The 25,075-nt window shown below is 48.3% G+C and overlaps 4 protein-coding genes across 15 annotated transcripts in view; 1 reads left to right on the top strand and 3 right to left on the bottom strand.

Moving 5' to 3' along the window:
* Positions 1 to 1,727, bottom strand: part of CHAC2 (ChaC glutathione specific gamma-glutamylcyclotransferase 2) — a 5,013-nt gene extending 3,286 nt beyond the window's left edge. The window contains exon 1 of the mRNA XM_050314936.1: positions 1,560 to 1,727. Within this exon, the coding sequence (XP_050170893.1) occupies positions 1,560 to 1,694 (135 nt within the window). The 5' untranslated portion in view covers positions 1,695 to 1,727. The remainder of the gene's footprint in view (positions 1 to 1,559) is intronic.
* Positions 1 to 13,159, top strand: part of ASB3 (ankyrin repeat and SOCS box containing 3) — a 17,402-nt gene extending 4,243 nt beyond the window's left edge. For 3 of the 11 annotated variants that reach the window (XM_050314911.1, XM_050314922.1, XM_050314912.1), the window contains exons 2-11: positions 2,149 to 2,359; positions 2,644 to 2,802; positions 3,702 to 3,814; positions 4,184 to 4,319; positions 4,516 to 4,693; positions 5,140 to 5,337; positions 6,079 to 6,330; positions 7,349 to 7,482; positions 8,196 to 8,520; positions 8,984 to 9,126. In XM_050314911.1, coding sequence (XP_050170868.1) covers positions 2,164 to 2,359; positions 2,644 to 2,802; positions 3,702 to 3,814; positions 4,184 to 4,319; positions 4,516 to 4,693; positions 5,140 to 5,337; positions 6,079 to 6,330; positions 7,349 to 7,482; positions 8,196 to 8,428 — 1,599 coding nt within the window. In that variant the 5' untranslated portion in view covers positions 2,149 to 2,163 and the 3' untranslated portion in view covers positions 8,429 to 8,520; positions 8,984 to 9,126. Of the gene's footprint in view, positions 1 to 1,625; positions 1,644 to 1,694; positions 1,806 to 2,024; positions 2,360 to 2,643; positions 2,803 to 3,701; positions 3,815 to 4,183; positions 4,320 to 4,515; positions 4,694 to 5,139; positions 5,338 to 6,078; positions 6,331 to 7,348; positions 7,483 to 8,195; positions 8,942 to 8,983; positions 9,127 to 13,014 lie in introns of those variants that run through there. The other 8 variants (XM_050314919.1, XM_050314916.1, XM_050314920.1 and 5 more) reach the window with 7 other exon arrangements.
* Positions 9,181 to 11,195, bottom strand: MALL (mal, T cell differentiation protein like). Its single transcript, XM_050314937.1, has 4 exons — positions 11,089 to 11,195; positions 9,874 to 10,041; positions 9,640 to 9,768; positions 9,181 to 9,293 (listed from the first exon to the last, which is right to left on the bottom strand). Exons 1-4 carry the CDS (start codon positions 11,188 to 11,190, stop codon positions 9,231 to 9,233), a joined length of 462 nt encoding a protein of 153 aa, XP_050170894.1. The 5' UTR covers positions 11,191 to 11,195; the 3' UTR covers positions 9,181 to 9,230.
* NPHP1 (nephrocystin 1) lies at positions 12,925 to 25,075 on the bottom strand. Of its 2 annotated transcripts, XM_050314908.1 has the most exons (20): positions 25,004 to 25,075; positions 24,853 to 24,917; positions 24,038 to 24,098; positions 23,484 to 23,620; positions 22,968 to 23,172; positions 22,597 to 22,698; positions 21,998 to 22,089; positions 21,690 to 21,729; positions 21,338 to 21,422; positions 20,669 to 20,763; positions 19,984 to 20,112; positions 19,089 to 19,163; positions 18,700 to 18,810; positions 18,075 to 18,157; positions 17,296 to 17,372; positions 16,945 to 17,041; positions 16,419 to 16,531; positions 14,752 to 14,825; positions 14,601 to 14,645; positions 12,925 to 13,279 (listed from the first exon to the last, which is right to left on the bottom strand). In XM_050314908.1, exons 1-20 carry the CDS (start codon positions 25,070 to 25,072, stop codon positions 12,995 to 12,997), a joined length of 2,040 nt encoding a protein of 679 aa, XP_050170865.1. In that variant the 5' UTR covers positions 25,073 to 25,075; the 3' UTR covers positions 12,925 to 12,994. The 2 variants fall into 2 exon arrangements, with proteins under 2 accessions (XP_050170865.1, XP_050170866.1); XM_050314909.1 differs by lacking the exon at positions 19,984 to 20,112.

Genomic DNA, 25,075 nt, shown 5'->3' with positions numbered 1-25,075 from the left:
GAGCTGTCCAGACTGAATTCTATTCCAGTTTAAAACCGTGATTATTTATTAACAATACAGTAACAGTGATAATTAACAGTTTCATTAATGTAAAACTATCCTCAAGGAGCCCTTGGGGCCTCACTGGACAGAGGGAGGATACCTTGCAAATGGCTTATTCTCGTAGGAAGAGTAAGAAGCCAGTGTGTAAATACTGGAAATACAATAGTTGAAATTCCTTTTAGAAAATTTTAAAACATAAAGCCCCCTGCTGAACTATGTCTGCAGTTTAAAATTGCTAATTTTGGCATCAAAATAGTTCTCTCCCAGCCCTCTATTCCTGAACTGACTGATAAAATAAGGCAACAAAACTACATGAACACTAAATGATTCCTATGTCCTGAAGAGAAATAGGTCTGTTCCCATGATTCAAAGAAGATAACTTAGGTGTTCCCTTTGGAAAGTTTTTTCCTTGGCTATTAATACTTCCATAACTTGTGCACTTGATACTGGTCATGAAGATTTTTGTAAATTATGGATTGAAGAGACATTCTGGGGTGGAAAACAACTTTCTCGCTACATAACTGCAGCCTAACTGCATTAAGCTGCATCAAAATTAATTTGATTTAAATATGAAGGGAGGTACTGAGAGGTGCTTCGTGTTCAGGTGGGTTGTGTGGTGGGAGAAGGATCTGTTTGCCCAGGGAAGGGCAGGGTATTTAGTGTACTGGTTTGCAGAGTCCTTGGCTTGCCTGGAACTACCCAAAACAAACAGTAAGGAACAAATAACGAAATTCATATTGATAGAGGAATTAATTACTGTTTGTACTACTGGGAATAATTCTCTGGCAATCTTTTTTTAAATACCACTAAGGTGTAAGTTGCTGTATAATTTAAAGAACTGTTTTTTCCTCGCTTTATCACTGTTTTTAACATATATCAGGACCGAAGGAGCAGTGGTGGCTCAAGACGTGTTATCTTTAAGCTCTGTGCAAGTTACTTATCATGTTACTTACACCTAGATGAAACCATGCCCTACACAGCAAGCTGTTAGTTTAAAATAATCCTTAAGCTTTTTTTTTTCTGCAGGAGGAGCTCTTTTAAAACCTTATTCCAGGTTTACAGTGGAGTTACAGGGTGCAGGTTACACTTTATCCTCACTCCCATACGTCTGCATGACATTGGGAATGCTCCCTTGGGGATTTTGGTTTCTTTTTCTGGCTGTTTGTTTGTTTGGTTTTTTTTCTTTAAATTTTATTTTCCCCTTTTCCAGTCAGGTCTTAAATATTTCCTCATGCATGAATTTTGATTTGAGAGCAGAAAAAGCTGAAATACAAGCGCGGAGGTTACTGCCCTTTCCCCTTCCCTGTGCACCCGCCCCGAGGGGTTCGCCCTCACCGAGGGGTTTGCCCTCAGGTATCTGACAACCTGCAGAACAGATCTGCCCATTCCGAGCCCCTCTCTGCGGTCCCTTACTCTGCTCGCCGTGTGTTTTGCAGTCGTGGCTGGTGCCCGTCGGGCGGGGCCTGTGCCCGGCCCGGCGCTCAGGGCCGCGCTGCCCCCGGCCCGGCGCGGCTCACCTTGCCCGGCACGCCGCGGTGGTCGGTGCTGCCCTGCCAGAAGCGGCGGCTGTAGCCCCGGACGCGCCCCACCAGCTTCTCCTGGTAGGGGAAATCCACCTTCCAGATGAGGGAGCCGTAGCCGAACACCCACATGGCGGCCGGCCCGGCGGGGCCTGCGCGCAGCCGCGGGGCGGCTCCGGGCGGGGGCAGCGGCTCCGCCGGGCGCCCTCACGGCCGCGCCGGGACCGGGACACACCGGGGCTGGTGCGGGCCCTGAGAACGGGGAGACACTTATCCCCCTAAAAACCTCCCCCCAGATAACCTCCTCTGCCCCACAACCACCCAAACCCCGCAACCACCCCCTCCCAAACCCCAAACCACCCCCGGACAACCCCCTCAAACCCCCCAACCAACCATCTCCCAACCGCGCTCCCTCCCAGCCCCACAAACGACCTCCTCCCCCCAAATCCCACAACCACCTCCCGACCCCACCACCAACCACCTTCCTACAAACCCCACAAACCAAACCAAATCCTCTGCGAGACCTTACGTGGGTCGTACCAACACGCATCTCTTTTTTTTCCCCCCTTCTCTCTTTCTCCTGCAGAGTTTGATCCCAAGGATGGATTTCACGGAGGCCTATTCCGACCGGTGCTCGGCCGTGGGCCTTGCAGCCAGGGAAGGGAAGGTTGAAATCCTGAGGAAATTAATTGATCAGGGATACAGCATCGATGTCCCGGATAACAGGAGGTGGGTGCCCATCCACGAAGCGGCAGCACACAATTCCAGTGAGTGCCTGAGGCTGCTCATTCGTGCAGGTAAAGAGAACATGATGAATAGTCTGGTTTTCTGCTCAATTACCCTGTCGTAGAAAATAGAAGTTATGTAGATTTATCGTATTCTTACTTGTTTTGGGAGTTTCTGGGTGGTTTCACAGCTGTGGTAAAGAGAAATTGGCACGTTGTGGTTCACCAGTGACATTGGGTAGAGGCACATTTATAGGCCGCACATCTCGAATAACTCCCTTGTTTTCTCAAAATGACTGTATTTTGTACTTCACTGCTAAATATCCCATTTCCCCCCTCCTCATCCCTCTCTGTAGCCCCATCTGCTGACTACATCCACTCGAGGACGTTCGAAGGGCTGTGTGCTCTGCACCTCTCGGCACGCCACGGGGCCTTGGACTGTCTCCGTGTCCTCCTGGAGGCTGGGGCTGACCTCAACGATGTCACCACCGATGCCACCACCCCACTCTTCCTAGGTCAGCTTTCCTGAAATCCCAAAACAACCACACTGAAATCAGGTTGTTGTTCCATGTCCCATGTATTTGTAACTTAAATGCCAGCTTTTAGACTCAGAGATGGAGTGGCTCTGGAAATCCCCTTTTATATTTATAAATAAATCTGTTTCAAGCAGGGTTTTAACACAAAACTGTCAAACCAAATTGGTTTGCTGCATCACCTTTTCTTTGTTCCTAGCACAGGAGAGCTCTAGGAGGTCACAGGATTACATATGGATGAGGCTGTTTCAAGTCTGTTTCTTTGGTTTTTTTAATTCCTCCCTGCTTCTTACGTGAAAAGACTAATTTTTGACATTCCTGGTTTAGTAATTAAGGTCCATCATTTTCGCATTTCTTCTATGATTCATGTTTGACATAATTAAATGCTTTAAACAGTGACTCCTCAGGGTCTAACTCCTCTGATGAAGTGTGTTTATTGTTACCTCCATACCCAGGCAAATATCACAGGTCCTGTGTTACTTTTGTTTCCAAGTCTATTCCAAGACTGAGGGAATTTGGACATCCATGCAGTTCATCCTCTACTGTGGAACTGTCTCTATGTTCCATGGGAAAGAGGAGGAGAGAAACTTGCTTTTGTTACACTGTCTTAACACAGTGGAGGTGAAATTCTAACAAGTTTAACTGAAAACTTGGTGGATAATTTCCATTCTCCAACACGGTTTTGGGGTGTAAGCACAGAAGGCAGTAAGCAGATACAAGATGAGTTTAAAAGAATTCTGATTATGGTGTCAGGAAGTTGGCAGTGAGACCTTTTGAGTTTTTCAGTGAGTTCTTAAATTCAGATATTTAAATTCTATTCTTTTGAAAGTTCTTTAATAATAATTATTTTACCTTTTTTTTTTGTTACTGTTCTATTGAAGCTGTTGAAAATAAACACACAGAGGTCGTAAAGTTTCTGCTTCAACATGGGGCAAATATTGAAGGTCCTCATTGTTGGTCCGGGTGGAATTCTTTGCACCAAGCTTCTTTTCAGGTAACCTTTAAGCACATCCTATAATTTCCATGTAACTGGTGTGTTCTGAGTGATAATTTATTTATTTAATTGCATTTTTAAAGGATAAATTTTCCTAACCAGCCTAAGCAGTCATAAGGTTGTACTTACAAATATGTTGGCTTAATGGTGCTAATAAACTCATTTAATTACTGTTTATATGTTTCAAAAACATCAGCAAATGTAATGAATTAATTGAAACTTGTCTAATTTATTTTACCATTAACTATTCAATGCATCTTTAGAATATTGATATATTGTGTCATATTTCACTTTGGAATGTAGAGGGGGAAATAGAATATGTAATTTCCTTGCTTTTCTGTTGGTTAAGGGTAAAAACACTTATTTCAGGGTTCCACTGAGATAATGGAAATCCTCCTGGAGAAAGGGGCAAGCAAGAACTGTAGGGATGACTTTGGAATTACTCCCCTGTTTGTTGCTGCTCAGTATGGCCAGCTGGAGAGTTTACGGCTGCTGGTGTCCCATGGTAATAATGAACCGTCACTTCCCTTTTTAAACCTTCATCAGCTGTCTCTAAATACAGTTGAAGTTCTGCTCTTGCACATAATCTCGAATTTTAGGTTAGGGTGTTTTTTTCCTTGTTGCTGTGGAAAACTTGTTGAGTTTGGAGTCAGGGAGAAATAATTACCGGTGAACATGAATTTGGTTCTGTTTTGTGTCAGGTGCAGACCTCAACTGCCAGGCCAAGGACAGAGCCACCCCCCTGCTGATTGCTGCACAGGAGGGACACTTGGAATGTGTGAAGCTGCTGTTGGCAGCAGGGGCAGATCCAAACCTCTACTGCAACGAGGACAAGTGGCAGTTACCAATTCACGCCGCGGCTGAAATGGGCCATGTCAAGTAGGTGGTGGAAAAGGTGTCCAGGAGTTTCTGGTGACACAATTCTGTCATTAATGTGATGTAGCCTGGAGCTGTGAGCTATGAACAGGAGGATTTTTCTGTTCCACTAAATATTAATTTTATTTGCGACTGACATTTCCAGTTTGCTTCCAGACTTCAGAGGAGTCTGGATTTGATGTGCAGTGGTACTCTGCTGCTGTAAAAAGGATTGGGGGATAACAGGAAATAGCTGTCTTTGGTTTGGATTAAAATATTTTATTTCCAGCCTAAATCCACGCCAAAGCACAGTGTTTGCTAAGGACCTATGTCTGGAGTTATAAAGGTTATTCTGTGCAAACTCTGGAGTGAAAAGCCAGGATTTTCTTCCAAACTGTGTGAAAAATGACTGTGTATTTAAAATGAATCATGGCCTGAGATCACAAAGCAGTGGTTTGCAATATTTGCAGGATCCTGGAGCTGCTGATCCCAGTTACTGACCGGATCTGTGACAAGGGCAAGGGCAAACTGAGCCCTGTGTATTCCGCGATATACGGAGGGGATGAGGCGTGTCTGGAGCTGCTGCTGAAGCAGGGCTTCAGCCCAAATGCTCAGGAGTGCCTTGACTTCGACTGCAGATCCCCCATGTGCATGATCTTCCAAAAAGAGTAAGGAAACCTCTTCTGGTTAGAAACTATTTGTAATTATACCGGCTTTTATTTAACTTATTTTAAGCCTGCAGTTTCCCGCCTTCCTCCCTCAGTTGCTGTCTGTCATTTAATATTTTTCCAGAGTTCTGTTTAGTTCCCCCTTTGCAGACACTCCTCCTTGGGAATATTAATGCCAAGTCCTGCTGTGTGGCTCGTGTGCTGCATTAAGGAAAACATCTTCAATAAAGGCTTTTAAATCTGTCTGAAACCCAGATTGTAACAGATTGTTTCATGTATATGGATCAAAATTGATGGCTCAGGTGCTGCCTTTAAGTTCATGAGGTTTGTTAGCAGGGAGTTTAGTTCATGGCGTGCTCCTAGGAAGTTGTCTTTAAAAATCCTTGGACATTGTTTGTTCCCCTTCTGTCCTGGTATCGCTTAATAATACATAGTTTAGGAAGGGATCCAGAGCAGGTAATTACTGAAATGTCCAGTAAATGAGGCAGGTAACATATATCACCACTCTCCTGAAGAAATGTGCCCTCTAATCATTAACTAAACTGAAAAGCAGCACACTAATTATCAGTCATAATCCCAGTCGTTATCACAGTACCTTGTTGTAATGGATAACATGATTTTAGTGAAATGGATTTACTTTTAAAACCAGAGCTCCCTGCAAGTACAGCTGGATGCAGAAAGCGGGAGATGCTTTCTGAGGGGAAAACTAACAGGCTGCCCTGTTCCTCCTGCTGTTCCCAGGTATTTTCACTTCACGGATGTTCTGCTGAAGTACGGGATCACCCTCCGTGCCGTTAACTTGGGACACTGCCTGTACCATAAGCAGTTCGCTTTGTTTCGGCGCTTCCTGAGGCTGGGCTGTTCCCTGCCCTCGGGGGAGCACTTGTCGGATTTCTTGCAGTACAGCAGCAGGGCGCAGAAGGAGTACAAGCAGTGGCTGCCCTCCCTGCTGCTGGCCGGCTTTAACCCCGCGAATCTCATGTATGACCCCTGGTGAGCAGAGCCCCTCGCCCCCATTACTGGGGTACCACGCTGGGGGGCAAAGCGGGCTGGGGACCTGGCCCTTCCCGGGATGCTCCTTGGTAATCAGCCTCCACCATCAGGAACGGGAGGGGTTGTGGAAAGGCTGAAATAAATCATTCACACGGCATGTCTGGAGGCAGGAAAGCAATTTGGTGTAGGAAGAAAGCCAGACTGGGGGTTGCTCTATCGCTACCCCGGAGAAAGGCGTCACTGCCCAACTCTTATATAGAACATCTCTTAATAGCGCCCAAATTTAGCTCAGATTCTGTAAGTGTGTGTGATACTATAATACAGCAACGGTAAGAAGAATTTCAAATGGGAGAAATAGGTCAGGAGGGATGGGAAGCAAATGGGAAGTGAAGCCGGGCCAGGGCTGGGAGGAGAGGAAACGGATGCAGTCCAAGATTGTTAAACAAAACAATGTGGCAAAAGTTCCAGTCTGGGCTTTGGTTGTTGTTTTCTTTTTTTTTTTAAATTTAAGTTTTTCCACATACAAATAACAGCTTGGTGATGTTTTATAGTTAATTGGGCGCTACAGAATTCAACCGTTGTTTAAAGTTCTGAAATATTGGTGTTTTCTGCTGGCTGTAGTAAACACTCTACAAGGTTGCAACTCAGTGACTGAACAAATCTCACTCTCCTTGCGTCTCACACATAGTGCTTTTTGATATTTTATTCCCTAACCCACAAATACTTTTTATCCCAATTACTTCCTTTGTCTAAACACCCACTTTTTAATATAACACTTATCACACTGTAATCTAGAAAAATAGCTTACTTTTGGAAAGAAAACGGAGGGAGATAAAATTACTTTAGTAAAGGCCTGTGCTGTAGAATTACCTGGGGTTTCTCTGTAGTGACCTCCTGTTTCTAGGCTTAGGATGAAGGTTATTAAGGATTTGCCAGAAAAGCTTTCTCTGAGTTGTTCTCATTATCCTGTTTATGCCGTTGTGTAAGATGGTATTTTAGGGGAGTTTTTGTTACGCAGGATTTTCTCTGCGAGCGAGGACGTCCTTAACTTCATCCTGGAGTTCACGAACTGGAGTAGACTTCCTCCAGATGTGGAGCAACACCTTTCCCAGTACAAGGAGAAATTCACCTGGACTCCCAAGAGCCACTTTGGTAAGCAGAAGAGGCAGGATAAAAGAGTCTGTGAGTATGCCAGCTTCCAGGCTGGAAGTGGGAATGTTTGAGGGAACATTGTCAGCGTGACTTGCTTACATTTTATTTTTTTAATTTGATTTGTATTTCCTGTGGAGTGTCTGTCCTGTTCTGTCCAAAGCTTTGGACAGTAATTAAAATACAAACCGTAAAAAAATCAAATCTACTCAAAAATGTGGCCAGACAAAATATTCCATTGGTTGTCCAGGAATTTTTGACAGTTCACCCTTCAGAAAAACAGCTTTAACACACAAGTGTGACTGAAAAATTGTGCTCAGGTGTCTGTTAGTGACTCTTTCCAAAGCAAATTCTTCTTCAGAAGGTCTGTAATAGTTTTTGAAACATGTAGGTGATAATGCTATTTAATAATGCTTCCTTTGGAATGTTTGAAGCCAGTAAGGATGTTTTTGGAGCTAAAAACAAACGGTTTATTTGGGGAAATTGAGGTGAAGTTCCCTCTTTGTTTCCTTTGGTGCTAGTAAATGTATCTGTGTTGTAAGAGCATCCAGTAACTACAGCTGAAGAGCGAAGGGAGGTTGGGGAAGGGTTCAAGGACTGGCAAATCCCTTCACTGCAGAGAGCTCCGCTCGTTCCCTACCAGAGCCTGGGGTGGGATCCAGGGAACCGCAGGCAGTCCCCCGGTGCCCCGACTGACTTGGGGTTTCCTTTCCCAGCCTTCATTCCGCCCCTGTCTCACCTGTGCCGGCTGGAGATCCGGGCCTTGCTGGGCAGCGAGCGGCTGCGGTCGGAGCGCGCCATCCAGGCACTGCCGCTGCCGCTGTGCCTGCAGGAGTACCTGCTCTACCTGGATGTGCTGCGGGTCAGCGCTGTCCCACACCTGCAGGATTCCCCGGAGCAGGGAGAGCAGGGAGCAGGGAGCGCCTGCCACCGCTCACTGCGTGCCTGAGGATGCGGGGAGGAGGGACGCCGGTGACACCAGTGCCTGAGCAACGCAGGTTTTGTAGCGGCAGTGAGGAGACACAACTGTAAATACCTGCTGTAAGAATTCCTTTCAAGCTGTAGTTTTATACTACATCTATAATTTTGCTACGAGTTCTATGATTTATTGTTTAAAAAGCCCGTTGTAACTTTCTAAGTGAACATTTTCTGTTGTTTTTGGGTTTTGTTTGTTTGTTTGTTTGTTTTGGTTTGTTTTGGTTTATGTTTGGGTTTGGTTTTGTTTTTTTTTCCTCCCCAAACTCCTAGGGGGTAAAATGAGCTTGTTCAATGAACACAGCTTACAGAGTGGTCAAAATCTGTCAGCTGGTGCTTTATTTCAAGTACAGCATTTACCAAATGGCACAATATGAAAGTCAGGGAACACAGTATTGCATTATTGTTGCCAATTTATGTGTTGGGGAGGAATGTAGCTGAACCAGAGAAAGGCAAATAACATAAAAAAAGAAAATTGTTTGCTGAAGGAACAGTGGTTTTCTTTTTTTTCCCTTCCCTTGGTCATCAGTATTTGGTGGAATGTCGGAGCTGGAGGCTTGGAGCCTGCGCCCAGTCCCTCCCCTTGCTCAGCCCGGGACAAGGCAGGGAATGTCCCCACAAGCACCACCGTGTGCCAACAGAAATCCCTCCTCTGGTGAAGTGAAAAAGGCCCCTCCGTCCCCATGGCCGGGCAGGGACACCTCGGGGAGCACAGCGGGATCCCTCGCTGGGAAAGCCCTCGTGCTGCGGAGGGGAAGCTGCTGGGAGCACCGGGATCACTGGTAGTAGATGCTGAAGGCGTGCAGGATGTACAGGAAGGCCGTGAGGAAGGCGAAGAACTGCACAGGAGGAAGAAGAGCACAAACTGGGGTCAGCTGGCAGCCCAACCCCACCTTCTCCCAGCCTCCCTCCGCCCTCAAGATGGGGAAGCCTCCCAGCCTAGGGCTCTCCCCAGCCTCAGAGAAGAGGCAGAGTTCCCTGCTTTTCCCAGGACCCAGCCACGCAAGGTGGCCCCTGGGAGCTCGTGCTGGCTGCACAGCCCAGCAGAGGTGAGGAGCTGAAGCTCTGCCTGGTGAGGCACCGCTGGGCCCGGGGTGGCTCTGCCCCAGCTGTAATGTTTGCTGCTGCCTCTCGCAGGGGCAGCTGTGTTTCTCCGGCCCGCCCGGGGTGCTGGGTCCCGCTCACCGAGGCAGCGCTGTTGAGCTGGTAGTAGAGCGGCGCGTTGGGGCCCGTCTCAGAGTTGATGGTGGCGTTGGCCTGCAGGACAGCGGCGCTCATGTACAGGATGGCCGTGGCACCGTGGTACAAGCTGTCCTGCAAAGCAAGGCTCGGGTGAGCGCTCCGGAGGGACGCACGGCTGGGCAGGGCTGGGATGAGCCCTTCCTGCCCACAGCTGCCGCCGTCCCGGCCCCTCCTTACCAGCACTTTCCAGTTCTCGCTGTTCCTGTGGAAGCCCAGGAGGTAGCTGAGGAGGAGCAGCAGGGAGATGAGGCAGGAGGTGAGGGACACGTACATCACCCATCCCTGCACCAGCGGCAGGGACACGGAGGTAGCAGCGACGAGGATCCACACCCAGGTCCCGCAGACCTGCCGGGGACAAACAGGCGCCTCGGGTGAGCACGGGATGAGGAAAACTCCTTCTCTCCAAGTCCCTCCTGGGCTGGCCCCAGCAGCCAGCGGAAGCCCTGCATCCTTCCCGGAGCATCCCGGCACGACAGCGGCACCAGTTTCCTTGAACACTCATGGGAAGTGAGTGTTCCTACGAAAGGGAGAGGATTGCTGCCGCCTTCCACACAAGGAAATGTCTCACCCCGAGGCGTTTGGTGCAGAAGCAGAAAATGGGCTTTTATCTGGGAGAGGCGAACGGCCACAGCATCGCCCGGCCCTGCCCCACTCGTTAATTTCTAGGGCTTGAAATCTGGCACGAGGAAGTCTCCTCACAGCTCCCCCGCACCAGCCCAGAGCCAGTCGCTGGCTCTGGATCCACCCAGAAGATTTACTGTGCTCAAACAGCCCTGGGGTTGTCGGGATGAGCCCGTGCTGCCCTGTGCCATCCCAGCTCCGGAGGATGAACCCTGGAATTGCTGCCGGGAGCCGAGCCCACCGGCACAGCAGGGACTGTCCCTGTGGAGCAGCAGGGTGTGGGTTGCCAGCCCAGTGTCAAAGTACACCAGTTATTATCGCAGCCATTCCCATTGGATGCCCTCTGGACCCATGAGCAATTGAAAAATCATGGAATATCACACATCAGAAGACTCCCAATTGCCTTCAACCCCTGGGAAGACTCCATACAGGACAGACACAGACAGACTTGATACAGAGAGTAAAATTCCCTTGATTTTCAAGAAATTTCTATGTGCTAGCAAGAGCTGCTTCTGCCCTGAGGAGCCAGCAGCCCTTCAGCCTCTCCCAGCCCTATGGCAGCCGGCGACCCCGGGATGGAACTGGAGTGTACCTTGTCCTCAAGCTGTTCCAAAACGCCCCATCACAAAGACCACCTTTGTGCATCCCGCACAGGCTCAAAGACAAGACGTTACTTCCCACGCCCGCTGTCTCCAGGATCGTTTGGGGGCTGCTCCCAGGATTTTAGCCATGGGCCAGGTGCCATAACACAGCGGAGTTTGGGATACTCACGATCTCGGGCAGGATGAAGGCGTAGGGGATGGTGGTGAAGACGGCAGGTCCGGAGGGCAGGGCAGGTTGTGTGGAGGCCGTGGAGGGACCCACCGAGGCCATGTCTCCTCAGCTGACACCGGGATCACTGGGCTCACACTCGCCTGCACCGGCTTTTAACGGACACACCCGCGGGACGTAATCACAGGAACCAGCCCAGGCTGGCACTGCGCCGGACCGGGAGCCCTCGGCACCCACCACTGCTGCGGCTCCGCACGCCCCTCTCCCAGGGCTGGCAGAGCAGTGGGACCCCGGCCCAGCCACACCGTCAGCTCAAGGTCATTACCCAGAGGGGAGAGGAAAAAACTTCCTACACACCGGGGCAGAAATGTTTCCTGCAAACAGTTGCTGTCCTTGGCACGCTTCCAAGCCCGAAATATTTTCCCTTCCACTGTTGTTGCCTCCTCCCCTTTCTGTTCAGGTTTCTGCTCCGTGTTCACGTCAGACCCCTCCACACCCTTCGGGCACATCCAGCCTTCCAAAACTGGCTGGCAGATGATTTTGACAGACAGCGCTCTGGAACAAGCTGTAAGGGTTTGCCCCTGCGCTCCCAAGTGCCCTGAAAGGTTTGAGAGAGTTGCTGGGATTTCTGTGTCCTGACAGATGCACTTTGGATTCGGGGAGCGCTTGCTGCTTCATCCAGCAGACTCCACCTCGCCCCAGAACTCCCCAGTAGCTGATGGGATGAAAGGCTGAAGGTGACCAGAGGGGACAGAATGACCTGACTAAGTGGGGCAGTGTGCTCCAGCAGGAGGACACTGTCACAGTAAGATATCCCATGTTAGGATATCTTGTGTTAGGAGATAGGTGTGTTAGGAGAACCCTGTGTGTTAGGAGAGCCAGGTGATGCCCCAGGAACTTGGCTTCCCTGCCAAGCCTTGCGTGACACAGACCAAAGATCAAATCCATGTTCCTTGTCTGAGCCCTTCCTAGGCTGGGGGAAGTGCTCTGTGGCATTTCTGGAGGCTCCAGTGCACAAGTGCTCCCATGGGAGCTGGTCTGGGGCTCCATGCACTGTGCTTGAAAGATCTTGTTTTAGATCATTTCCCGCCTGGCAAAACTGCCTGGCCTGGGCTTAAGTCCATGTGTGACTCAGTGCCCAGCTGTCTCATCAGACACGGTGGTGATGTCCCCATCACCCTGCAGGAAGCATCCAGATGCTCCAGCACTAAAGGGAAACTGGATTAATAACTCCCCCCGGGAAGGGGCAGCACACGGAGCCTGTGGTCACAAGGTGCTCAGGGAAAAGCAGCCGGCATGGGGTCAGCACGGAGGGAGCCATCCCAGGGAGCCGGTGCCCTGAATTCCACCAGGTGGGTTAGGTCAGGCACATTCCTGTGAAAGGCCCACCCTTCTCCTGAGTGGGGGAGGAAAGCAGGCAAACAGTCTAAAAATGGAGGAACCTGCTGTCCTCCAGGAGTTGGGCAAGAGAGGATTTTTCCCCTCACCTGGCTGCCCTTGCTCAGCAGCATTCTTAAGGATCTCTGCTATTCCCCTTCCCTGCTCCCAGGCCTGCTGGGGGACAGGGACAAAGCGCCCTTTGTTCACCCTGAGTAAAACAACTCTGGAAATTAATTGGAAGAAGCTGCACGAGAGAAGGAGAGTGCTGAGGAGTGCTGAGAAGTGCTGCCTCGGCTTCAGCAAAACACAGCACCTGAAGTGGCTACAACAGGTAGTGACAGACAACCAAGGCCTTCTCTAACGTTTGTCAACAATTGAAGTTACACTGATAAAATAATTCCAGTCTCTCCCAAAATGTAAATGTTTTAAAATACTCGTTACAATTCAACAGTACAGTCTCTTTGGTAAGAATTTATTTATATTGTTACCCCAATTGTTACTCTCCTTAGAGAGCCTGAATTGTTCCTTAATCCATTAATTCTCCAGGATTTTTCCTCACTTCTCCTAAGAAATCATAAGCCAGCTCTGAGATGTCAAAGGCTTTGTGGGTGGTTTCTGAGGACAGCAGGTACTGCAGAGCGCCGTCATTCTCCCGGCTCTTCCTCAAGAAGTCATGGATCACCTTCCAGCGGGACATTTCTGCCTCCTCCTCAGCCCACTTGTAGCTGGGGAGGAACGTGGACTGCAGGAGAGGGAAGACAGAGTCGTGGTACACCAGGACAAACACAGACTTCAGGAATTCTTGATCTCTCTGCAGAGAAGAAAATACTTCAGTGCCAACTCGTGGTGCTGCCAAGCCCTTCTCCGAAGTATTGTGCACAGGGACCAACCAACCAAGTCACCCCCAGCTCCCAGGATAACAACGGGAATTTGACCTTCCTAAACAAACATCCGTTATCTCGGGTAAGCCTGAAGAATATAAACCACAGATCAACAAATCTGCTCTCCGAGCCCTGCCAGTGCTCCCACAAACCACGGGCACTGAGATTTCCTTGTGGAGTATTTATATTTCTTCCTAAAACTAGTGCCACGTGCTCCCTGCCCTGGAAACCCAAACTCTGCTCTCTTTCCCGAGGCAGAGAGTCGCTCTGATCCCGCATTCCTCGGAGCAGGAGGTGAGGCTGCCCCTGGCTGCTCCAGGGTGAGAATTATGTGCTCCCCTGTGAAGGCCAGTTCAGAAAACTTAAGGATCAGCCAGGTCAATTATCAAACGCATGGGAAGGATCACGACCGCTGCCTGCGGGAAACTCCTCCGGCACGGAGCATTCCAGACCCGCGAGGGCCGTGCCCGGCATGGAGCACTTCACGGCTCAGCGGGAGATGTGGCAGCTCAGAGTCACAGAGCCACGAGGGCTGAGCGCTCAGCAGTCCTGCCCTGGGAGTGGCACATGCCAGTCAGGTAAAACTGGATGGTTCTGGGATCCCGGGGAGTCACCAATTCGGTGAGCAGCTCACCTTTCCTTTTGGATGAATGGCCCTGAAAAAGCCGTTCTGACTCAAGGGCGTTTGGTTTGTTTGTGTAAACAGGGAGCAATCCTTGTGCACGGGGAATGAAACATCCCACTGCTGCTCCCAGGAAGTCCTGGATGGAGAGCCAGTGGTTTTCTCATTGAGTTCCCTGCAGCTGCTCTCCGGGCAGAGGAGGTAGGACAGGGTGGGGGCGAGCCTGGTGACAGCCAGGTCAATTCTCCAGCTGCCTGCACACCAAAATGTGGGATTGGAACTGTCTGGGGTGGGGAGATGGGAGGAATTTGGGGGCCTTTTCCCAGGCAGACTGGAGCTCAGAGGTTGGAGCAGATGATTTTGTGGGTGTACACAGCCTCCTTGTATCCAAGGAAGTAACAGGTTCCCCACCAACACCAAGACAAAAAGTTACGTGTGAATTTAATTCTCCTCCTCCTCCTGGTTTACAGTTATAAATCAGAGCAAGAAACGTTAAGAACTCTAGTTAACATGTCTCTATTTTTAAAGTAAATGTACAGTGAGAGGAAAAGCTAAGCAGTAACACTGGCAGGGAGCAGCTAGTTCGGACTACACTGAATATATGGAAAGAAAACCCTGTAGTTTGTTACCTTCTCAGTTCTCTTCAGTGTTCTTTCTCTGTCTGCCCAAGCACTCTAAAATGAAATGTAAAATCAGACCAAGGCTGTGGAGAACTTTATCTTCTCACAGCCCAAAACCACCCTCTCAGTTTTGTCTGGAAATCCTGACAAGGTAACGTACCCGAAGTGCATCCATCAGGTCTGGCTGATCCATGAGCTGAGGGAAAGTTGCTAAAACAGGATTACAGATAAGGTCTGAAACAGAAAGCAGACACATTCAAGGCTAAGTACAGAGCACATCCAGGTACTCAGCACATCCCCTCCCCTCGGGTTATTCCAAAGGGAAAATGAGCTGTAACAGTTCTCCTGAGGGCAGGGAAGGCAGGAGAGCTCCTAACCAACAGAGTTCTCTGACTGTAGGCAGCTCTCAGTGGCTGGGAGACACTTACACCAGGAGAGCAGACACAGAAACCAGCTGCTGGTTTACTGGGAGCACCAGCAAACATATATTCCTTTTAAATATTCCTCTTAAATATTCCTCACCTGCCTGAGGGGTTTTCCCTCATTCCTGCACCTGCCTTTTTTTACACACAGCTGCACCTGTGCTGCTTGGTTGGGATGTTATGGATAAACACACTTGGGTTCTACCTCCCCCTGGCACATCTTGTGGGGCATTTTAAGAGAACCAGGTACCAGGTGGCACAGAGAATTTACCCAATGGGGTAAATCCCACTGCACAGGTATCCTGGTGCTTTTTGGGCTGCCTGCTCTGCTCCTGTCCTTACTTTAATGAATAAGATTGTGGGTAAGATTACAAGTGTCAGGGGCCAGAATTTTGGTTGAAGTCTCTTCTTTCTCTTGTGCTTTCAAATATTTAATGTACACTGTTGTTTCTTCCTCTTGAAGCTGATGGAAAGTTTAGTAAACATGAAGCTTTCACTAAACCAAAACACTTACAGGCCACAGGCCAGAACTGATCCCTCCTGTGAGACAGAGCAGGCATTTTAAACTACCTATTTCCAAAGTGATGGGGGATTTTGTAATAACAGAAATCCTCTTTGGTGACACACCACCAGAACAACTTCTGAAATGCCTTTCAATCATTTCAAATGAAGTCTGGATCCAGAGGGATGCAGTTTAATCCCAGGAGGGCCTGATCTGCTGTGCTGAGTTATGAAGATCAAATCAGGTAAGTGTGGCAGTTCTCACCTGCTCTTTAAAACTAAGCACTTCAGTTTCTTTGTGTAAGTTTATTAATTATAAGGCATTCATTTATTAAAGGGCCTGGCTTTTAGCTACTGAAATCAGTGCAGGCAAGATGTATATTAAAGCTGAAGAAAGTCAGGAAGAGAGTTAAGCACCTCTGAGAGATGAATCTGTGATTCAGGTGTTTAAGTATGATAAAGATTCTAAGTGAAAAATATCAGCAACTGCACAAGGAAATTTATTTGCATAGGAAACAGATGATTCATAATTCAGTCTGGAGAAGGGATGGGAGAAAAGATCAAGAAAATCACTTTCAGTACCAATATAAATTCACCTGTAGTGAATTTAATTAAGTTAAGAAATGTAAATTTTCTATATCTCAAATGGATGTTAAAATGGAGAAGGCTATAAACTATTATTACTTTTGTTGAATAAGATACAGAGTTGCGAAATCAGGGCAAGCTACTGAGTTCTAAAACCAGAACTCTTCCATTTCTGTCTCTCCCTGCGTTAGTCAGTAAGTAAATAGTAATTAAAAAATAAAAATAAAGAGGATGATGTACCTCAACGACAGAAACATCTGAGGGAGATGAACAGAGAGGGTCATTCCCTGGAAGAAGCTGAGCTTTCCTTGGCTCTCACCTGTGCTTTGCGTGCTCGTCCTGTCCCTCAGGAGGGCATCTCCGAGCATTTGCCGATAGAATGCCAAGAGGTGGATGTAGCTCATGCTCCCAATTAATGTTTCTGGTAGAAAACTATTGGGCAGATAAAGAACAGCAGTTGAGATTTTATTGGGAACTGCTCCTACAGAGCAGCATCCACCAGAGCCCGAGGGAAAGGACAGCTCCATGGAGGGTATTTACTCATGGCATCTCCATGAATCCATCCCTGCTTCTGGGCACTGACACAGCTCCAAGGGCCCCACTCCTGCTGCTGCAGTTTTCCATCTTATTTAAACTTCAAGACTTTGTTTCCAACAAAATAACCCCAAGCATCAGACAGACGCTGAGTACCATATACAGGTGACACGACCCTCGGGATTTTCCATAGCCAGTGTTCCAGGGGAGGGGAACGCTGATCTCTGGGACCGTTCCGGGCTATCTGGAACTCTGTCTCATTTTGTGGCAGCACACGCCAGTACTTACTTCAGGATGTCTTCTGTACTTACTTCAGGCTGTCCCTGGACTGCACACTCGGTGACCTCAGCTTCACCAGCAGCACAGGCTGTTTCCTGAGCGTCATGAGCTGATGGAAAACCCCACCGCCTGCAGCGGGAACAAACCCCCGAGATGGAATCAGCCAGCTGGAAAGAACGTTCAGAACTGCATCCCAAAACAGGCATTCAAATGGCTTGGGAACCCTTTGCCACCCAGCACTCCACAGCCTAGGGAAGTGCAGGTAAAGCAATGATGAAATATTTGCAAAATGAGAACACACCAACCCAAACCAGGCCGTTGTAAAAGAGGTACAGCATTGGCCACAGCATTTTTATTTAACTCATATTTAGGAGAAGCCACACCTCTTCTTGATATTGAAGGGTCAACCTCGACACCTCTCTCGTAGGGAGTTCCACCACTCAGCAGCAGCTCGTACATCCTGCCCAAAAACAGCAGCACAGTTAAATGAAAACATTTAGGGATGTGTGAGAACAGCACAACCACTTTGTGAGAAAGAAAAACCCAGTATCTCAGAACCTGACCCACCCTTCCGTGTTATAACCAGTGCTTTGGATGCAATGACTGCACCTAATTAAGCAGCCAGACCCCAAGTGGTAAATGTGAAACCTGTATTATATTGGGAAGTGAATTATTTGGGGAATTTCTTGTATTGGGAAGTTGATTATTTTAAAAGCAACCAGCAGCACTGATTCTGTTCCACAGCTCCAATATTTTCCCTGAATGAAATTTAGCAATTGCTTCACTGAAATATTTTTGAGGAGTCACCACTGCAAAGTTTTAGATCTTCTATGTCTAAAATTCCTTAAAGAATAACATAATCTCAGTTCTGTTGAAGCAAGCATGACATGTAATGTGTAGATACCACGTTTAACTTACTGAAACAGTAAAACAAAAAAACACCTCTTATCTGATTCCAGGTTTTGGAAACCAGTCTCCTAATTTTTACATGGCTAAGCAGCAAAGTGCACACGAGGAAGAGGCAGAATCCCAGAGGACGGGTGTGGATGAGACCTGCCCCAGCAGTGTGTGAGCATGGGAGGGGAACTCTGCCCACAGTGGAAAACAGATGTGTACAGATGTATGTAAGCAGAGAGAGAGGAGGAAAACATCTCAAACTCACTTGGAAGGGACAGGAATTCCATTAGAAGTGAAGAGCTTCAGGAATGCCCAGCCACAGCTCAGCTCTCCCCTTACACCTGTTGACTACAAAAAAAGAGAAGCATTAAGTGCTTTGAGCAGGTGACCAAACCACAATTAATTATAGTCAGCCCATCAGAATTGTTGTGGTGAGCCCCCTTTTCCCCTTTCACCCCTGTGTGTTGACAATCACAGCCTGCCTTCCCTTAGGGCAGTTCTTCTGGCCTTTACCATCTGTTGTGCTAGAAGCTGTTGTACTTTCAGCAGCACATCCCACATGGCCAGGCTGTATCTGGGTAAACTGGAGTTAGAAACCGCTGTTTGTTTATACTGTTGGAACAGTTAAGATTTTAGTTTCCAAGCTGTACAGCACCTTAGTCTGAAACAAATCACAGAGGGGGAAAACCCGCAGGAGTGAAGAGAGAACTGGTCCCTTGTGATGCCAGGACAGGGGGTGTTGGGAACAAGTTATTCCAGTGTAAGTACAGGTACGCTCGTGGCCATCAGTCAGAAAGTTGTTATTCTCTAGTTAGGGGTATTGTCTACCCACAGAATCCCTCTATAAACCTGCACTTGGAGGGGGTTATGCTGCACCTTCACACACTCACATTGCACGTGTAAGTGATGCCAAGCTCAAATAATATCCCAATGTCTGATGACAGAGAGTTGGACCTGACAAAACAGTCACCGTCCAGCAAGCTGGGTAAGAGGCCCATCACCTGATACAGAGAGAGGGAGGGGAAACAAAGAAGTTAAGGTAAATATTTAAAACAAATCCTTATTTTTAAAGGCCATCAAGCACATCCCTCACTCACACAGGACCTCACACCCAAACCCACTGCATATAAAAATGAGAAGAGAACCGGTTTCAGTCAAAACATTATTCTCTTTCTTTCCATGGAGCACAGCTGTGCCACCAAGGAACTTTTTAGTGACAGGCTCTTGTCACCAAGCAAGAAACTTAAATAACTAGTTATTCAGTAGCTGTGTCACTTACCCTTGGGGAAAAGGTCCATGTCTGAGGATTTTTGGGCAGCCACGTGGCTCTCACCGTGTGGATGTTACTCAGCACCTAAACGTGACAGTGGGGAAAAAAGCTAAGGCGAGTTCCTCTGGAAAGCTCTGCTGCTGTAAGAAAGTGCAGATTATCCCAGATTAATCCACCAATGCACACAGCAAAGACAACTGGAAGGGAACTGCTGGATGTTGGTATAGAAAGCTGCTCTGCACATACACAGAAAGGGACAGAGGACTGAGGGCAGGGGGCATCTGACCCTGACCCAGCTGCTCCCAGGCCCATCACAGCAGAGAGATCAGCCCAAAACCACTCATCCCCACAAACACGAAGGAGCCACGAGGCACACTGGCAGGTGGGGAGACCGAAATTATGGGCTCAGAGAAACTCCCGCCCCGGCCCCTCCCAGGGCAGCCCTCAGCCCCAGGGGCAGGGTGTGACTGTCACTGTGAGTCAGGAGCAGCTCCCTGGGTCACCTCACACTGCCCAGGGGAGGAGAGTGCAGGGGAAGGGCACTGTGGGACTGCACCTGACATACTGTGGGAGGGAAGCAGTAATGGGGAGAAACCAAGGCAGAAAAGGGGAGGGATGGAGGTGCTTTGCGGAGTAACAAGGGTGGGACACGGGGTAAATGTGCAAGCTTGGCCATGCCTGGTGCCTGTCAGTGCAGTCTGTCCTGCTTGCTCATTAAATCCATTTAGAACCATTTTTCTGGGTGGATGGGCCCAAAGCAGAGCAATCTGAGCGTGAGCTGAGCAGCCTGGGAGGCAGATTGTGCCAGTGAGACAGCTGGAGGAGCTGGCTGCCAGAGACCCCAAAGAGCCCGGGAGCTCCAGAGCTCCCGGAGTCACCGGTGAGGTGGGAAGGCCCCGCTCACCCGCGCGCCGTCGAAGAGGCAGAGCCGGACGTGCCTGCTCAGCACCCGCACGCTGGCTCCTGGCACCGGGATCATCTTGCAGCTGCACAGACTCACAGCCTGTGACACACGGGTTGCCCTGGCACGGATCTGGAACCCAACACAGCGAGGGTTAAACCTCCAGGTGTTTGGTGACCGGGGTGGTCCCTGCAGGGGTTCTCCCAGCCACAAACCCTGGGCAGTGTCAGCAGCAGAACTCCTTCACCAGCCCTTAGTTCTCCCCTGAGGAGACTGCTGCAGGTATTGCAGTGGGACAGGCGATGTCCAGGCAGGAGAAATATTCCAAAAACAGTGCAAATGAGGACGCGATCATTAGCCAGTAGGAAAGAAGACCAATTAAATTTGTGATGTCACAGTGCTCATGGTTTAAAACTTCACACTGGTCACCCACTGCTTCACCCCAGACAGGGAGGGAACCCACAGACTGAAATGGCTCTTTAAAGACACCCAACATGACAATTTATACTGGCTTTTTGCCTAGTGGAGAGCAGGACGTGATAACATCTCCTGCCTGAGGAGTCTGGATGGACGTGGCAATCTGCAGTATTCACCCACCAGTGGGAAATCCTGCCAGCAATTCCCTCCTGGGGATCCCATCATTTCCCCAGCCCAAAGGCATCAAGGCTCCCTTACCAGGGATACTCACAGTGTTTTTTTCAGAGTCCCACACCAGGTCTTTAAAGGCCAGCTGGGATGGAGTAAGCTCAGGCTGCAAGTAGTGACTGGCTCGAAACTCGTCGCCTACAACGAGGGTAAGTTTGAAAAAATCCTTCATTTTTTTAAAATGATCTTTATTGCCACAAAATGAGCAACACCCAAAACTCAGGTCCAACTGAATATTTGACCAAACAAAACTATGGAGGTGTTTCCTATGAGCACTGGTTACTGTTTGGAAGTGTTCTGCAGAATTTCATCCCAGGAGCACGCTCATTTAATTAACAAAAAGAGCTGAAACCTTTTAAACAAAAAGATTTACAAAACATGAGATGTGTAATAATCTTCCCCAAGAAAAAGGGATGATTTAACATAAGATTTAAATAAAATTAAATCATAATTTCCTCCAATGTCAACAGGATCTTCCAAAGAGGAAAACCTTTGAAATCGTGAGGAAATTTGTCAGGATTTCACACAGATAAATTAAAACCGAATTGAAGGAGGGAGAAAAAAAGCCTTTTATACAGTATTTGATGGGTCAAATATAGTCAATTATAATCAAGCAATACTGGTTGCACTCCAACAGGCTGGTGACCAGGGTGAGGAACTCACCACAGACACCTGAGAGTCCTGCACTGGAACCATCAGGAGAAATCCTTACCTTTCTCTAAGAGCTGGAAAAGCGTGGACGGGCGGAATCCTGTGGGAACTGCTCCTATGGTGGTCAGTACCTCCACTGTGTCATGCTATTAAAGCCAAAATTCTATCAGTACTCCTGCTATTTAACAGCTCATTTAGAACTCTATTTAAACCAGAGATCTGGTGCATCAGCCACCTCATCTGAAGCATTTCTGTGGCATTTCTTGCTACCAACCCCTCCCAACCCCCAGAACAGAGATGCTAATTAAAACCAACAGTCTGTAACATGAGACACCGTGTCTGGTAAAAGGACAAAGCTTGTCTGCAAACTAATTAACATTATGGCAGGTGAGAGGTGTAAGAGGGGCACCCACCTCTGTGATGGCTTGTACAGCACTCCAGTGAGAGTCTGTCCTGGAAGAAAAACAGTGGGTTTTTAGAATATAGCCTTGTGTGGACCAAAATTCAAACACTAAATATGGGTCTGTTTTCAAAGAGCAGCAGCTTTGTAACCATAACTAACATCTCAGAACTCCCCAACAAACCCACTCAAGAAGAAAAAAACACGTGGCTCCTGTACTGAAAAGAACCAAAGACCCCTGTGAGGTAAGAAATGTACTGCCAGGTTTAAGGGGGAGGAAGAATAATTTACACCTGTTTGCTTTCACATCACTCCTTTTACCTTCTTTTAATTTCAGTCCCATCTGCTGTTTCATCCACCACTTCTATGTGTTCCTCCCTCTCCTCCTGCCTTTCTTCCTCTTTCTTAGGAACCTGCAATTCAGATTCAAAATGGCAAAGGGCTTGATTTCTTCCCACTTCTGTCCTTAAAAATGCCCTCTCCAACCACAGCCCACGTTAATAGTTTAGAAGAGGAGAATTTCTGTCTGTGAAGCATCACTGTAGCTGCAGAAAAATGTCCAACATTTACATGGACTCACATTGCAGATAAATCATTAAAAAGCCCAAATTAATGCACAGCAGCTTGCAGTCATCAGAGCTGACCTTTAGTGACAAAGATGATGACTTCTATATTCAAGAAACTTCTCGGCCACGTCTTCACAAGGCACAAAAATGCTGCTATTGATGGATATGTCCATCCCCGTGGATAAAAACACGGCGTTATTTCCCAAAAACTGGTATTACTTCTAAATAACTGGCATTATTTCCAAATAACACACTCCTGCACCTCCCCACACGAGCACTGTGACTGATTTTATGCAGCTGTATGGTCATTAAAAGCCCAGAGGTGAGACAGGACAGAGGTTGTAGCACACCAACCGCAAGGTAGGTCCTGGGAACGAGGCCTCTCTCCCCCTTGGAATTTTCAGCCACCCACCAGCCATCCACCTTCTTGTCGTGGATAAGCAGGATTTCACCTTTCTGTGGCATTGGAAGGAGAGACAAAGACAAAAGTATTAAACCCAAATATTTAAATTAAACCCCCACAAACTCTTGATTTTTCCTACAACAGGGATCCCAGAGGCTGCCACGACAGAGGGTGGCAAAAGGGACACTGGACTCCAAGAAAACACCATTTCCCCCCAAATCCCACAAGGAACTGGCTGAATCCCAAAAGCATAGGCTTTAGTTATAGCTATTGCTTAATACAGACTGATCTGCAGCACAAGCCCTTTACAGAGAGTATTTACCTCAAATGTGAGATCCCCTTCCTGCTGTGCATCAAAGTTCCCAACAGCAACACATTCTTTAACGTTTGGATCATCCAACAACTTCTCCTCATCTTCTTCTTTTTCTTCTTCACTGTCTTCCTCCTCACTGCTTTCTTCATCTCCACTCTCCTCCTCTTCTTCATTTCCATCTTCTCCATGAGGACCTTTCTGATATTTCTCATCCCTACCCAAAACAAATCAGGCTTTTTTTATTCTCATTTTCACTGAACTTTTTGAAAGTACTGTCAGACACAGCATTTTAAGTCCTGCCCACAAGGAACTCCAAAATCCCAGTGGTGCTTCTTCCCTCCCTGTCCTCCAAACATTATCCAACGCGCTCAGAAAATCCCAGTGAGCCAGAAATCACTGATCTTGCGAGCACTTCTTTTTTTTGTCCTTCTATTTTTCAGATAATAAAAGGGATGAACTAACAGTTTTTCAGGGTGCTTTCCAACCATTCTATAAAAACACAGGTTGTGTGTTTGAGCTACTCACACTGTGTAACACTTGGTCATGTTATCCCGATCCAAGGCAAGGAGTAGTTTCTGCAGCTGCTGGGAGAGTTTTAGCAACAGTTTTTCCTCTTCTTCCTTCCTCTGGCTGTAATTCCCCACCGGTGCAGGCTCATCAGCCTGACAAAGAACACAACAAATTGCCCAAAGAATCAAAGTTCCCCTACAAGTTTAGTTTTCCAGACATGCCTTACAAGCTTTCCCCTCCCTGGGCTGCTCTCACTCCCTCTTCAGTGACATTTTCCTTGTGCTTCCACTCTGCCAAGGTGAAATTCCATGTTAAATTTCAAATTGCATTCTCTGCTGCCAAAGAATGCATTGGGCTGATAAATATTTTATGTGCAGAACTTGGACACAACAAAGCATTAAAGTGAGTTTTTAAATAACATAAATTGATAGATAAATTGGAGAGAAGCCAACCAGGGACTGTACACTGCTCTTGCCCTGAGGCATCTCAAATGAAAGGTTGGTGGTCTTTAAATGCTTTCTTTGGTGAATTTTGGAGAAAAGCACAAACAAATTCATGTCCACACTCACTTTTTTCAAAGCATGGAGAGCACTTGTATTCTCCTCCACCAGTTTCTTCAGCTGGATACATCTGCATTGAAAGCAAGACAGACAGATGATATTTTCTTAAAATTCAGCCCCAAACTGTCCCTGCTGTCTGAAAAGTGCTGTGTGTCCAGGCAGCTTGAGAATTCCAAGCCCAAACAGCAGCTTGGCTGATTCTTCCCTGCGATGTGCAACCTCCCAGTGGCATTTGGCAGAATCCCAACGTAGCTGGGGTTGGAAGGGACCTCTGGAGATCATCCAGTGCCAAGGTAGGGTCACCTGGAGCAGGTGGCACCATGTCCAGGGAGGTTTGGAATGTCTCCAGAGAGGAGACTCCCTGGGCAGCTCTACCAGCACTCTGATCCCTCCATGGAAAGAAGTCGTTCCTCACGTTGAGGTGGAATTTGTGGTTTAGTTTATGGCCATTGCTCCTGTCCTGTCTCTGGGCACCACTGAACAGAGTCTGGCCCCATCCTCTGACACCCCTTGGAGATATTTGTATGGATTTATGAGATCCTCTCTCGGCCTTCTCTTCTCCAGATTCTCCTCAGCCCCGGAGGGCTGGGCAGCAGCCAGCCTGGAAGGAAGGAGCAGGGAGACATCTGGACAACCGGGACAAGAAAGGAAAGGCGGAGGGGGAACTCCCTGCTCCTTCTGATGCAGAGTGATGTGGACGGAGCGATCTGCAGGGGCTATCGCTCTTCCCACACACAGAGCAGAGCCGGGCGACTCCTGGAAGAGGGTAAGACAGGGAGAGAACGAGGGCCGGGGTTCGGGATGGGGTTCGGGACCCCCCTCACCTCTGCCGGAGGGCCTCCCGCTGCCCGGGGGTGGCGGCCGCGCTCTCCGCCCGCAGCGCATCCACCTGGAACAGGGACGGGGGCAAACAGGGGCGGTCAGGAGCCGGGTCGGGCCGTGTCCCCCCGGTGTAGCCCCGGCCCGGCCCAGTACCTGCTCCCGCAGCTCCCGGCTCCGGCGCTGCACCCGCTGGAGCGGCCCCCGCGCCCGCCGCTCCGACATCGT

This window comes from Myiozetetes cayanensis, unplaced genomic scaffold (genome assembly GCF_022539395.1).
Source record: "Myiozetetes cayanensis isolate MyiCay16 unplaced genomic scaffold, myiCay2020 scf2-11, whole genome shotgun sequence".
NCBI lineage: Eukaryota > Metazoa > Chordata > Aves > Passeriformes > Tyrannidae > Myiozetetes > Myiozetetes cayanensis.
The sequence above is the reverse complement of the archived record's forward strand: the minus strand, read 5'-3'. Positions and strand labels throughout refer to the sequence as shown.

Bases quoted from the DNA above. Each gene is read 5' to 3' on its own strand.
- MALL (XM_050314937.1), bottom strand. From the start codon at position 11,190: ATGGCCTCGGTGGGTCCCTCCACGGCCTCCACACAACCTGCCCTGCCC. The intron at 9,769-9,873 runs GTAAGGAGGGGC...CTTGCTTTGCAG, and splicing joins GCGAGAACTGGAAAGTGCTG to GACAGCTTGTACCACGGTGC. The intron at 9,294-9,639 runs GTGAGCGGGACC...CCTCCTGTGCAG, and splicing joins AGCTCAACAGCGCTGCCTCG to TTCTTCGCCTTCCTCACGGC.
- NPHP1 (XM_050314908.1), bottom strand. From the start codon at position 25,072: ATGTCGGAGCGGCGGGCGCGGGGGCCGCTCCAGCGGGTGCAGCGCCGG. The intron at 22,699-22,967 runs GTAAATACTCTC...CCAATGCCACAG, and splicing joins AAGGGGATCTCACATTTGAG to AAAGGTGAAATCCTGCTTAT. The intron at 13,280-14,600 runs GTAACAAACTAC...TCTTCTCTGCAG, and splicing joins CACTGAAGAGAACTGAGAAG to AGAGATCAAGAATTCCTGAA.